The sequence below is a fragment of the Xenopus laevis genome, chromosome 7S (genome assembly GCF_017654675.1).
Source record: "Xenopus laevis strain J_2021 chromosome 7S, Xenopus_laevis_v10.1, whole genome shotgun sequence".
Lineage (NCBI taxonomy): Eukaryota > Metazoa > Chordata > Amphibia > Anura > Pipidae > Xenopus > Xenopus laevis.
Genome location: NC_054384.1, coordinates 105,605,130 through 105,619,365, shown reverse-complemented (window position 1 = coordinate 105,619,365; position 14,236 = coordinate 105,605,130). Strand labels below are relative to the sequence as shown.

Genomic DNA, 14,236 nt, shown 5'->3' with positions numbered 1-14,236 from the left:
GCAGCAATCAGTTACTAAGTACCTTAAGTAGTAAAAAATTTCTATGTAATGTGAGAGGGGTTTAAAGTTCAACCACGTCAATTTTTAGGGTCTGTTATGATATCCCTTGGAATACAATGCAGCTGTTCATAATCAACAATTTACACATACAGGGCTTATTTATAATGCTGTGTAATTGTGATGTTGCCCACAGCAAAAGTGAGACATTTAGGTACTTCTGTTAAAAAAAAAAAGAATCCAATCGCTTTCATGCTGTAAAAAGTCTGTGTTTTAGACTTTGCCCTGGGCAATATGTTCAAAAATGTGCCTTATTAATTGAGAAACCTGGCGGCCGTAACCAAAAAAGCTGTTATGTTAATGTGGTTTCAGTTTTGTAATTTGTCTTGTCTGTACTTTCTTTACTATCAGATAAAGGCTTATAGTCCTTGATTTTAAAATTATGCTCATTCATGCATGTTTTGATGGCACGACTGGTTTGGCCCACATAGGCCAACCCACAAGGGCATTTAATATGTTAAATAACACCTTTACCAGTGTGATCACTTTTGATTTCTGTTTTAGAGCCCCTGTAGGGCTGAACCACCCCTTTCCCTTCAGATTATGCAATTGCAATGCCTACAGTATAAAAAAAGGGGTAGGTTCCTGGGTTTGTCTGATGCCATTGGTCAGTATCTGTCCTGTCTGCTTTTTTCATCTTAATTAGTTCACATATAATCCCACCTTTCTTACATGCAAATACTGGGGGTAACATAAACAATTTCTCAAACTTGGAATGTGGTCATTAGAAGAAATATTGGGAAGGGGTTTGTTACAGTGAGAGCTGTGAAGATGTGGAATTGTCTCCCTGAATCAGTGGTACAGGCTGATACATTAGATAGGTACAAGGAAGGGTCGGATGCTTTATTCACCAGTAGCTCCTCCCAGCAGACAGGAGGGAGCCAATGAGATTAGAGGAGGGAAAGGGGTGTTACAGGGAGAGCTGGGATGTGAATCAGTGGTACAGGCTGATACATTAGATAGGTATAAGAAGGGGTTGGATGGTGTTTAGCAAGTGAGGGAATACAGGGTTATGGGAGATAGCTCATAGTACAAATTAATCCAAGGATTTGTCTGGTTTCCATTTTGGAGTCAGGAAGGATTTTTTCCCCCTCTGAGGCAAATTGGAGAGGCTTCAAATGGGTTTTTCGCCTTCCTCTGGATCAACTGGTTATATGTAGACTTAAGGTTGAACTTGATGGATATGTGTCTTGTGATATGAAATAAGCATAAAACTATTTAATCTGGGTAAAAATAACACACATAAAATGTGTGTAGTTTGCCTTCCATCCTTACCCCTATTCATCCCCTAACTTCTTTTTTAAGGGTGTAGAGGTACATGGTGTAGCTCAGGGGTCCCAACCTTTTTTACCGATGAGCCATATTCAAACGTAAAAGGAGTTGTTGAGCAACACAAGCACAAGAAAAGTCCCCAGGGGTTCTAAGTAAGGGCTGTAATAAGCAATTTGGTAGCCCCGATGTGGACTGGCAGCCCACAAATGGATCTATTAGGCAGTACAACTGTTTTTTCTGAAACTAAAACTTGCCTCGAAGCCTGGAATTTAAACAACTGTTCTGAGGCCACTGAGAGGAACATCCAATGGGTTGGGGAGCAACATGTTTCTCACAAGACGCTGGTTTGGGGATCACTGGTGTAGAGCGTAAAAGCTGCACAGTCGTTGCTCCTGTAAATGTTCTTGCCATTGCATCCTAGGCATCTGTAAATAATGCCCAATATCGTCGGTGACCTCATGTATTCTTTACTGAAATAAATAATATAAATGATGTTCTATCTATCTCTTCTCTGGTCTGATCTGTAACTATCACATTATCATTCTCATCATTCTGTATTAGGGATGTAGCGAACTGCCGATTTGGTGTTCGCGAACGCCGTTCGCGAACACCGGCAAAAAATGCGAACGTTCGCGAACAGTTCGCGAACTTCAAACACCCGCTAAAATCGTTCGAATCGAACGATCGAAGGATTTTAATCGTTCGATCGAACGATTTTCATTCGAATCGAACGATCGAAGCATTCGATCGAATGCTTTTCATTCGATCGAATGCTTACAATCGTTCGAACGAATGGAAATCGTTCGATTTTTAGCGGTCGAAGGAATTCGAATGGTCGAATGGTCGAACGATTTGTATTCGAATCGAACGCGAACTCAAAATGCGAACGTTGCGCGACGTTCGCGAACATTCGGCGGACGCGAACGGTCGAAGTTCGCGCGAACAAGTTCGCCGGCGAACAGTTCGCTACATCCCTATTCTGTATAGAAAAAGAAAATGCTAAGGGAAGAAACACACAAGCACTGAGTTTTCAAACACTATTTATTTTACGAAATTGAACAGAGCCATGTGATGCCTGAAAAAATGTAAATAATAGCTTATTACATAACACTTTTAGGGGCCGATTCATGAAGCTCGAGTGAAGGATTCGAATTAAAAAAACTTCGAATTTCGAAGTGTTTTTTGGGCTACTTCGACCATCGAATGGGCTACTTCGACCTTCGATTACGACTACGACTACGAATCGAACGATTCAAACTAAAAATCGTTCGACTATTCGACCATTCGATAGTCGAAGTACTGTCTCTTTAAAAAAAACTTCGACCCCCTAGTTCGGCAGCTAAAAGCTACCGAACTCAATGTTAGCCTATGGGGAAGGTCCCCATAGGCTTGCCTAAGAATTTTTGATCGAAGGATATTCCTTCGATCGTTGGATTAAAATCCTTCGAATCGTTCGATTCGAAGGATTTAATCGTTCGATCGAACGAATAATCCTTTGATCGTTCGATCGTAGGATTTGCGCTAAATCCTTCGACTTCGATATTCGAAGTCGAAGGATTTTAGTTCCTAGTCGAATATCGAGGGTTAATTAACCCTCGATATTCGACCCTTCATACATCTGCCCCTTAGAATCACTCATGTAGCCCAGCTAAAATATACATACAGGAAAGGTCAGGCAAATCCAGAAAATTTTATCAATAGTAACAATTTTATCAAGTGTGTTAGTATTTTATATACAATGGCCCTTTACAAAAGTTAATGGAATATATATATATATATATATATATATATATATATAAATACAATTCATTGTTCTACAGGTATAAGATCCCTTATCCGGAAACCCGATATCCAGAAAGCTCCGAATTATGTAATGGCTGTCTCCCATAGACTCCATTTTATCCAAATAATCAAAATTTTTAAAAATGATTTCCTTTTTCTCTGTAATAATAAAACAGTAGCTTGTACTTGATCCCAACTAAGATATAATTAATCCTTATTGGAAGCAAAACCAGCCTATTGGGTTTATTTAATGTTTAAATTAATTTCTAGTAGACTTAAGGCATGAAGACCCAAATTACGGAAAGATCCTTTATCCGGAAAACCCCAGGTCTGGAGCATTCTGGATAACAAGTCCCATACTTGTACTATATACTACCTAAATACTAATATTTCTACTGGAGGAACATTTTGGGAAGATTCTACTAATTAATCCTTGTGCATGGTATTTGTTAGTTTTAGTGGGAATATCAGCAAATTATTTTAAAAAATCACAGTCCTGCCAACTGAGCTCAGATGTTTATTTTCAGCATTTTACCTACAGCAGGCTACATTTTTATGTTCTTGGTTGCTAAAGTGAGGCAAGTTTGCCCTGAAGTAGTGAAATAGTCCACAGTCCTTAATATTTTCATAATCCCACCAGGGCCTGTATCAGTGATGGGGGGGGGTATGAAGCTTGATTTAAGGAAAATATTGATTTGCTCTTCTAGATAAACCTGAAAGACCAGCTTCGTTGTCAGTTAAGGTAGTCATACACGGGTAGATTTCAGCTGCAGGGTATGGGGCCTTCCAACAGACCTCCCCAACTGATATCTGTCCAAAAATTGGCCAGATATTGATCCAGCAGGTTTGATTTTTCCTCCCAATCAAGGACTGCATCAACTAGTTGATGCAGTCCTTGTCCCCTTGGCCGAACGATTAGATTAGCCCTATATCACCCTCCCTTTGTTGAGCATATTGGGGAAAATCAATGGAATTTAGATTGTATGGCCACCTTTAGGGTGAGATATGGGCAAACATTTATTTGAAGGTCTAAATATTCTAGGAAGCATGGGGGAATTTGAAAAGATAAAGCAGATTTTTTAGATGTGTAAATGGGTCCACTACTACCATGCATTATAAAGAAGTGGCTGTCAGTGGGCTTTTACATTATAATAGCTGCCACTGGAAAAAAAAAATGTCACAAAGAGCCAAATTATTAGAAGCAAAATGAACTGTATGAAAATAGAAGCTTTTCAGATTGAGGGTGACCAGCATAAACAACAGGATACCCAACTAAAACAGTGGATCCAGCATATGAGACGGGAACAGCTAAATCAGAAAAAAACATAGATCTGTGAATAATGAATTAATGGATAAATCAGTTTTCGTAACATAGTTTCATAACCTGTCAAAAAAAATACTTCTTGGAACAAATTAGAGCCATCACAAAAGTGGAAGAGATATAGGGGTAAATTTATCAAAGAGTGAAGTTCCGCCACTAGAGTGAAATTCCGCCACTCTCAATTCATTTCTATGGGATTTTGAAAGGCGTATTTATCAATGGGTGAAAGTGAAAGTTCACCCTTTGATAAATACGCCTGTAAAAATCCAATAGAAATTAATGGAGAGTGGCGGAATTTCACTCTAGTGGCGGAACTTCACTATTAACTTCACTCTTTGATAAATATACCCCATATAATCCCAATACATTTTAAAACAATACACAATTATAGCCAGATTAACATAGAAGTATTTTGAACGTATACTAAATAGCTATGATATACGGTGGGAGACAGAATGAGAACATTGTGTCAAAAAAAAAAAAAATCAGGATATTTATTTCTGGACACCTTATGGGTTAAATCGACGGGGGACCCATGTGCTAGAATTAGGTATGCTAATATCTAGTATATGAAAAGTAATTTAAAAAAAACCACATCATTTAGCCGTTTAATTAGGTATGGTTGTAAATGTGTACATACTATTACTGTTTGGGGTTAACTTGTGTAACTAGAAGGGGAATGGAGGAAGCAGCAGCAGCCCCTGAAGAAGGTTTATCTGACCCGAGATTTGTAGGAAGCCGTCGTTGACCCACAGAGCAGGGACAGGACAGCCGCCCCCGTCACTACTTGTAGAAAACATCAGTAAAAACTGTAATTCCAAGGGCCAGAGGAGACCTAAACGACTACAGAATCTGGTAAAATAGAGATGCGGAGGAGGATAAATATGGGCTAAATTAGCAGGACTCAAGGGGAACATTACAAGTTTGCTAATTAATGTCCACATTCAATGTACCTGATCCAATGGCTCGCAGTCTGCACACCGGGGAAATAAAAGTAGAATTTTAATGAATGAATTTTTAAGTGTTTATATAATCTGCACTATTGGCCATTCGTTTTTGTTTTTTTGTTTACTGTCTAGGGGGCCTTGTGCCTCAGAAGGGCTGAGCCTCCTGAAACGTTTAAAGGAACGAACCCAAGATCCTAATATAAAGACAGCACTGGAAACAGTACAGATTTGCACATATTGGATCAGTTACACACATTGAAAACAAAATAACATGTTTTGGTCAATCAGCATTGGTGTAATTGCATCAGAGCTTAGTTATTCAAACTGGTCACTTTGGGAATGGGAAGTACCAGAACAATACATTTTGTGCATGTTTGGCAGGCTTAAAGGAGAAGGAAAAATGTAATAAAAACCAAAGTGTTAGACACCCTCCAGTGATTATAATCACTTACCTGAGACCCCAGAGCCCTTGTTTTAGTTAAAAACTGCAAAAGCCTGGGGCTCTGTAGGATCCTCCATCTTTTTCTCCTTTTTTTCTCTGTTTTCTAGAACAGGTGCCAATCTACAGCGAAAAGCCAAACTTAAAAGCGTAAAGTAAAGTCTGAGGCTGCAGCAAAGATAGAAGAAGTGTGAGAAGACTGCTACGTGGTGCTTCTATAGCCAGAGAAAAATAGCAACAGACCAAGGTCTCGGGTAAGAAATAATAATCTATGAAATATTGACATAAATAAATACAAGTGGTGTGTATGAAAGTCTGCTTCAAAACTAAGTTCTGATGCAAAAAAGTGAAAAAAAAAATACTAGGATAATTACTAAAATGTGGAGACCAACAGGGTGTGAAAATAATTTTAATAGTGATTATAAAATTAAAAAGTATTTATTAAGACATACATAGCCTAATACATTTCATGCCTGGTGGGGCACTAACTCATAGGCCTATTGCCACACCTCTGTACAAGCTTTCTACCTGGCCAATCAGAACAGGTTACACCATTTCTTAACCGTATCCAATACAAATCATGTAAACAGGTAAAACAACCAATGAGAACATGCCACAAAGGGCCAATCAAGTGGACACAAAGTCTTACAAAAAGGTGAAGGAGTTTGCCTTATACCTTACATAGGAGTGTACGTGTTGTACAACATTTTAGAAGCACATTAAATGCATGTGCAGTTAGAAAATAGAAAAGAAAGGATATGATAAAACGAGCAAAAAAGATATATATATATACATATATATAATATATATATATATATATATATATATATATATATATATATATATTATACTGCCAATGAAGGTTAAAGCAATAACCTTCCTTCTCCTGAATTAAGAATGTACATATCAGATTGCCAGCTCATCAGTAGCGTCTGCTTCTCTGTTTGTTCTATCATCAGGATCACTAAATGCATTTTTTAGTATGGCTGGTATGGACTTTATCAAATTACTCTTAAAGTCTCTGCCCAGGAAGACATAGAGGATGGGATTGAGGCAGCTGCTGGTATAAACCAAACAGACTGAAATTGAACTTATTATTAAGTCGACACCAATGTCATCTATATTTGTTCTGAGTGAGGTAAATTGCCATAGGTTATATGGGAACCAGCAGCCGAAGAAGCAGGTGACAATTGCAATGATGATCTTCAGCGACCGTTGAGATTTGTTGGCTCTTCTCAAAGTGGCCACTTTGCACACGATGAAGCCATAACAGAGGAGGATAATAGTAAATGGTAACAAAAACATAACAATTAAAACAGTAAATTGAACAGGATGCTTTTTGTATTCAAAGTTCTCCACCTTCGAGGTGTTGTAGACAAAATAAGAAGACCTTTCTTCGGGAGCGCACGCCATCAAATCATGAAAACTATCTAAATATACAAAAAAAATGATGACTGAGAAGAGCAGAGACATTATCCAGGTAATAACAATACCAGCGGTGGCAGATTTTTTTGTCCTGTGAGTTTTTGCCCAAAATGGCCACATTATTGTTATACAGCGATCAATACTTATGGCAGTTAAGAAATAGACACTGGTGAGCATGTTTATAAGAAGCAGAACAAAACTGAACAAACACAGGAAGAAATAATCTTGATGAATCCACTCTGCAATACGTAAAACAGTACTGGCACTGCAAATAAAGTCTGTTATTGCCAGGTTAAGGTACCACTTGGCGCTTATTGAGCTCATCTTAAAGCCAGCAATCCAGATGACAAAGCCATTTCCAATAATCCCAACAATGCAGGTAATGCTGTGACAGATAATGGAGAAAATTCGCATGGCTCCATATGTATTTGGTGGAAGTGTAATCCCATCCGACCGATTGCCATAGAAGTCTTCTCTTTCCTTTGAGATGTTATAAAGAGGTGTGACAGTTATGGACATGATGATAAATCTTCTGGCAAAAAAAATAGGAAACATCAATTAACATGACATGAACTGATGATAAAACAATAAGCAATATCAGTTCTGAAAGGCTTGGCTCATACATATGAAAAAGTTTGGGAACCCTCTCAGCCTGCATAATATTTTACTCCACTTTCAACAAAAAAAGATAGCAGTGGTATGTTTTTCATTTCCCAAGAAAATCTGAGTACTAGTTTGTTTTCTGAACAAAGATTTTTAGTGAAGGAGTATTAAATCAAATGTGAAAAACTGGCTGTGCAAAAATGTGGGTACCCTTGTAATGTTGCTAATTTGAATGCATGTAACTGTTTAATACTGATTACTGGCAACACCAAATTGGTTGGATCTGAATTGGATTAATTCAACCCAATATCAACATATTCTTCAGAATAATGTTCAAGCATCAGTCACAAAGTTGAAGTTACGCAGGGGTTGGAAATCTACAAAGACATTTATGCAGAGGCAGAAGTACAATATTCTGGAATGGCCGTCACAGTCCCCCGACATTAATATCATGGAAAAGCTATGAGATGATTTGAAGCAGACTGTCCATGCTCGGCAGCCATCAAATTTAACTGAACTGGAGAGATTTTGTATGGACAAATGGTCAAAAATAGCCACATCCAGAATCCAGACACTCATCAAAGGCTATAGGAGGGTCTAGAGGCTGTTACATTTGCAAAAGTAGCTCAAGAATTGATGTAATATCTCTGTTGGGGTGCCCAAATTTATGCACTTGTCTATTTTGTTATGATGCATATTGCATATTTAATGTTAATCCAATAAACTTTATGTCACTGCTGAAATACTACTGTTTCCATAAGGCAAGTTATCTATTAAAAGTTGCTACTTTGAAAGCTCAGCCAACGATAAACAAAACTCCAAAGAATAAGGAGGGGTTCCCAAACTTTTTCAAATGACTGTATCAGGTGGATAGTTTGCTCAAGTTCTAGTGACCTTGACAGAAAAACATCTGCTTGGTTGGTAAGAGTAACTAAACCTATTGCACTTGCTGTACATTACCCCTTAGCATTTCACTCTCAGCTCTGCATTACAAGGACCTGTGACTGCATTGAGCAAATCTGTGTAATGTAGTGAACAGTTCTGATTTATCACGTTCAGTCTCCTTCAGAGGCTGCTTTGGATCCATTCATCTAGAGCAGAAAATATATTTGCTGTTCTAATTTATTTTAATAAAAGTTCCTAGTGAAAGTCTACATACATTTCTGTCTATATAATAGATGTTCAGTCTGAGAGCCACTATATACATTTTTGAAGATATTAGACAACATTTTGATTCGGCTCCTATTTTTCATGAACATTCCTCTGGTTTCTTTGCCCATGTCTACTTATTCCAGCCAAATAAAATCTTACCGGACCTGCTGGTGCCCCTGGTTGATTCCTTGGTCTCTCGACGCTCAATCCCAATTAAACTCTGAAGTCGGGTCTCGGTGTTTGAGAGAAGATTATCTTTTTCTGACACACGAAAACATTTTAATCAAATGTGGCATCAATAAAGTCACATGAACATCATTATCTCTTAGCATAGATTGTATCTACATATTCTTGTTTCTTTTGGGTTTATAGAAAAGACATTCAGCTACAGGCTCATTAACTTTCCATGTCAGTGTTGTGTTACTAGTTTAGATAACATGTTTGTATGCTGAAGGAATCAGTCATATCACCAATATGTTTATAACATTTGTGCTCCCAACACCCAACGCAATGTCTCTGCACAAACAGGACCAGCAAACAGAAACACTTGCCTGGGGATATTCCCCTGTGGTTTATTAGTCAAAAGTGGAAATGTAATGTTGCCCTTCAATCAGTTACTAAGTACCTTAAGTAGTAAAACAATTTCTATGTAATGTGAGAGGGGTTTATAGTTCAACCACGTCAATTTTTAGGGTCTGTTATGATATCCCTTGGAATACAATGCAGCTGTTCATAATCAACAATTTACACATACAGGGTTTATTTATAATGCTGTGTAATTGTGATGTTGCCCATAGCAAAAGTGAGACATTTAGGTACTTTTACTGTTTTATAAAAAAATAATCCAATCACTTTCATGCTGTAAAAAGTCTGTGTTTTAGACTTTGCCCTGGGCAATATGTTCAAAAATGTGCCTTATTAATTGAGAAAGCTGGCGGCCGTAACCAAAAAAGCTGTTATGTTAATGTGGTTTTAGCTTTGTAATTTGTCTTGTCTGTACTTTCTTTACTATCAGATAAAGGCTTATAGTCCTTGATTTTAAAATTATGCTCATTCATGCATGTTTTGATGGCACGACTGGTTTGGCCCACATAGGCCAACCCACAAGGGCATTTAATATGTTAAATAACACCTTTACCAGTGTGATAACTTTTGATTTCTGTTTTAGAGCCCTTGTAGGGCTGAACCACCCCTTTCCCTTCGGATTATGCAATTGCAATGCCTACAGTTTAAACAAGGGTAGGTTCCTGGGTTTGTCTGAAGCCATTGGTCAGTATCTGTCCTGTCTGCTTTTTTCATCTTAATTAGTTCACATATAATCCCACCTTTCTTACATGCAAATACTGGGGGTAACATAAACAATTTCTCAAACTTGGAATGTGGTCATTAGAAGAAATATTGGGAAGGGGTTTGTTACAGTGAGAGCTGTGAAGATGTGGAATTGTCTCCCTGAATCAGTGGTACAGGCTGATACATTAGATAGGTACAAGGAAGGGTCGGATGCTTTATTCACCAGTAGCTCCTCCCAGCAGACAGGAGGGAGCCAATGAGATTAGAGGAGGGAAAGGGGTGTTACAGGGAGAGCTGGGAAGTGAATCAGTGGTACAGGCTGATACATTAGATAGGTATAAGAAGGGGTTGGATGGTGTTTAGCAAGTGAGGGAATACAGGGATATGGGAGATAGCTCATAGTACAAGTTAATCCAAGGACTTGTCTGGTTTCCATTTTGGAGTCAGGAAGGATTTTTTTCCCCCTCTGAGGCAAATTGGAGAGGCTTCAAATGGGTTTTTCGCCTTCCTCTGGATCAACTGGTTATATGTAGACTTAAGGTTGAACTTGATGGATGTGTGTCTTGTGATATGAAATAAGCATAAAACTATTTAATCTGGGTAAAAATAACACACATAAAATGTGTGTAGTTTGCCTTCCATCCTTACCCCTACCCATCCCCTAACTTCTTTTTTAAGGGTGTAGAGGTACATGGTGTAGAACAGGAGTCCCAACCTTTTTTACCCATGAGCCATATTCAAACGTAAAAGGAGTTGTTGAGCAACACAAGCATAAGAAAAGTCCCCAGGGGTTCCAAGTAAGGGCTGTGATAAGCAATTTGGTAGCCCCGATGTGGACTGGCAGCCCACAAATGGATCTATTAGGCAGTACAACTGTTTTTTCTGAAACTAAAACTTGGAATTTAAACAACTGTTCTGAGGCCACTGAGAGCAACATCCAATGGGTTGGGGAGCAACATGTTTCTCACAAGACGCTGGTTTGGGGATCACTGGTGTAAAGCGTAAAAGCTGCACAGTTGTTGCTCCTGTAAATGTTCTTGCCATTGCATCCTAGGCATCTGTAAATAATGCCCAATATCGTCGGTGACCTCATGTATTCTTTACTGAAATAAATAATATATCTGATGTTCTATCTATCTCTTCTCTGGTCTGATCTGTAACTATCACATTATCATTCTCATCATTCTGTATAGAAAAAGAAAATGCTAAGGAAAGACACACACAAGCACTGGGTTTTCAAACACTATTTATTTTACGAAATTGAACAGAGTCATGTGATGCCAGGAAAAATGTAAATAATAGCTGATTACATAACACTTTTAGAATCACTCATGCAGCCCAGCTAAAATATACATACAGGAATGGTCAGGCGAGCACTGTCATACAGAATGTGTAAATCCAGAAAATTTTATCAATAGTAACAATTTTATCAAGTGTGTTAGTATTTTATATACAATGGCCCTTTACAGAAGTTAATGGAATATATATATATATATATATATATATATATATATATATATATATATATATATATATATATATATATAATATATAACAAGGGAAAAACACCATTAGGCCAATGAGGGTGTGACCACAAAATACATATAGTCAAATAGTCCTCTGCACTCAACCCATTATCAATATATAAGACAGAGACATTTTGTGCATACTGCTACTAAAAAATGCCTTTTAAAAACAAGATTTCCTTTTCTCTGTAATAATAAAACAGTCGCTTGTACTTGATCCCAACTAAGATATAATTAATCCTTATTGGAAGCAAAACCAGCCTATTGGGTTTATTTAATGTTTAAATGAATTTCTAGTAGACTTAAGGCATGAAGACCTAAATCACGGAAAGATACGTTATCCGGAAAACCCCAGGTCCCGAGCATTCTGGATAACAGGTCCCATACTTGTACTATATACTACCTAAATACTAATATTTCTATTGGAGGAACATTTTGGGAAGATTTGGGATTTGGGAAGATTCTACTAATTAATCCTTGTGCATGGTATTTGTTAGTTTTAGTGGGAATATCAGCAAATTATTTAGTCCTGCCAACTGAGCTCAGATGTTTATTTTCAGCATTTTACCTACAGCAGGCTACGTTCGTGTTCTTGGTTGCTAAAGTGAGGCAAGTTTGCCCTGAAGTAGTGAAATAGTCCACAGTCCTTAATATTTTCATAATCCCACCAGGGCCTGTATCAGTGATGGGGGGGGGGAGATTGAAGCTTGATTTAAGGAAAATATTGATTTGCTCTTCTAGATAAACCTGAAAGACCAGCTTCGTTGTCAGTTAAGGTAGTCATACACGGGTAGATTTCAGCTGCCGATTTGGGTCCTTTACACCATTACGGCAGTTTATCTGTCAGTGTATGGGGCCTTCCAACAGACCTCCCCAACTGATATCTGTCCAAAAATTGGCCAGATATTGATCCGGCAGGTTTGATTTTTCCTCCCAATCAAGGACTGCATCAACTAGTTGATGCAGTCCTTGTCCCCTTGGCCGAACGATTAGATTAGCCCTATATCACCCTCCCTTTGTTGAGCATATTGGGGGAAAATCAATGGAATTTAGATTGTATGGCCACCTTTAGGGTGAGATATGGGCAAACATTTATTTGAAGGTCTAAATATTGTAGGAAGCATGGGGGAATTTGAAAAGATAAAGCAGATTTTTTAGATGCGTAAATGGGTCCACTACTACCATGCATTATAAAGAAGTGTCTGTCAGTGGGCTTTTACGTTATAATAGCTGCCACTGTAAAAAAAAGCCAAATTATTAGATGCAAAATGAACTGTATGAAAATAGAAGCCTTTCAGATTGAGGGTGACCAGCATAAACAACAGGAGACCCAACTAAAACAGTGGATCCAGCATATGAGACAGTGGTGGGAACAGCTAAATCAGAAAAAAACATAGATCTGTGAATAATGAATTAATGGATAAATCAGTTTTCGGAACATAGTTTCATAACCTGTCAAAAAAAATACAGACTATTATTCACAAACATTGGGCTATTCTCCAAGCAGATTCCACAGTATATTGGGTCCTGCTCACCATAAGGCAACTAAGATGATTTATAGGAGAACACTTTCAAATCTATAATTGTAAAGGGGAACTGTTTAAATAATACCCCGACACAAAATAAATCTCAAGGGAAAAAGAAAATGTGAGTATGCACCTTAAAAAAGAGATACTACTTAAATTTGTATTTGTTTTAACATTTTCTTGTTCTAATGTGTATGGTTTATATTGTACAAATTCTTTTTGAATTACATATACATGATTCTGCATAGCCATACGCTTGGGATTATCAAAAAGATATGTAAATTATTCATATTTTATTGCAAACTCAATAAAAAGAATTTGAAAAAAAAAAGAGATACTGTTGTAGTTTACAATGCAAAAGGAGATTATTGGGACACGCAACTGTCAGTCATTCATGCATTACAATGTGGGTGCCCAGGCATGAAATATATGAGTAGAACATGCAGAACACTGAATACAGGCTTCTTGGAACAAATTAGAGCCATCAAAAAAGTGGAAGAGATATAGGGGTAAATTTATCAAAGAGTGAAGTTCCGCCACTAGAGTGAAATTCCGCCACTCTCAATTCATTTCTATGGGATTTTGAAAGGCGTATTTATCAATGGGTGAAAGTGAAAGTTCACCCTTTGATAAATACGCCTGTAAAAATCCCATAGAAATGAATGGAGAGTGGCGGAATTTCACTCTAGTGGCGGAACTTCACTATTAACTTCACTCTTTGGAGCAAATTCACTAAGCCGCGAAGCGCCAAACGCTAGCGTTAATTCGCTAGCGTTTGGCATTTTCGCTACTGCGCAAATTCACTAACGAACGCTGGCGTAGTTTCGCTAGTGTTACTTCGCAACCTTAAGCCAGGCGAATCTTCACTAGCGACGAAACTACGCAAATTCACTAAC

The 14,236-nt window shown here is 37.9% G+C and overlaps 1 protein-coding gene across 1 annotated transcript; it reads right to left on the bottom strand.

Annotated features, from left to right (window-relative positions):
- Window positions 1-6,724: 6,724 nt before the first annotated feature.
- LOC121396058 (C3a anaphylatoxin chemotactic receptor-like) lies at window positions 6,725-7,762 on the bottom strand. The gene has a single exon (XM_041570651.1). The coding sequence runs from the start codon at window positions 7,760-7,762 to the stop codon at window positions 6,725-6,727; it is 1,038 nt and encodes a 345-aa protein (XP_041426585.1).
- Window positions 7,763-14,236: the final 6,474 nt, after the last annotated feature.

Coding starts and splice junctions, on each gene's coding strand:
- LOC121396058 (XM_041570651.1), bottom strand. CDS start 7,762: ATGTCCATAACTGTCACACCTCTTTATAACATCTCAAAGGAAAGAGAA.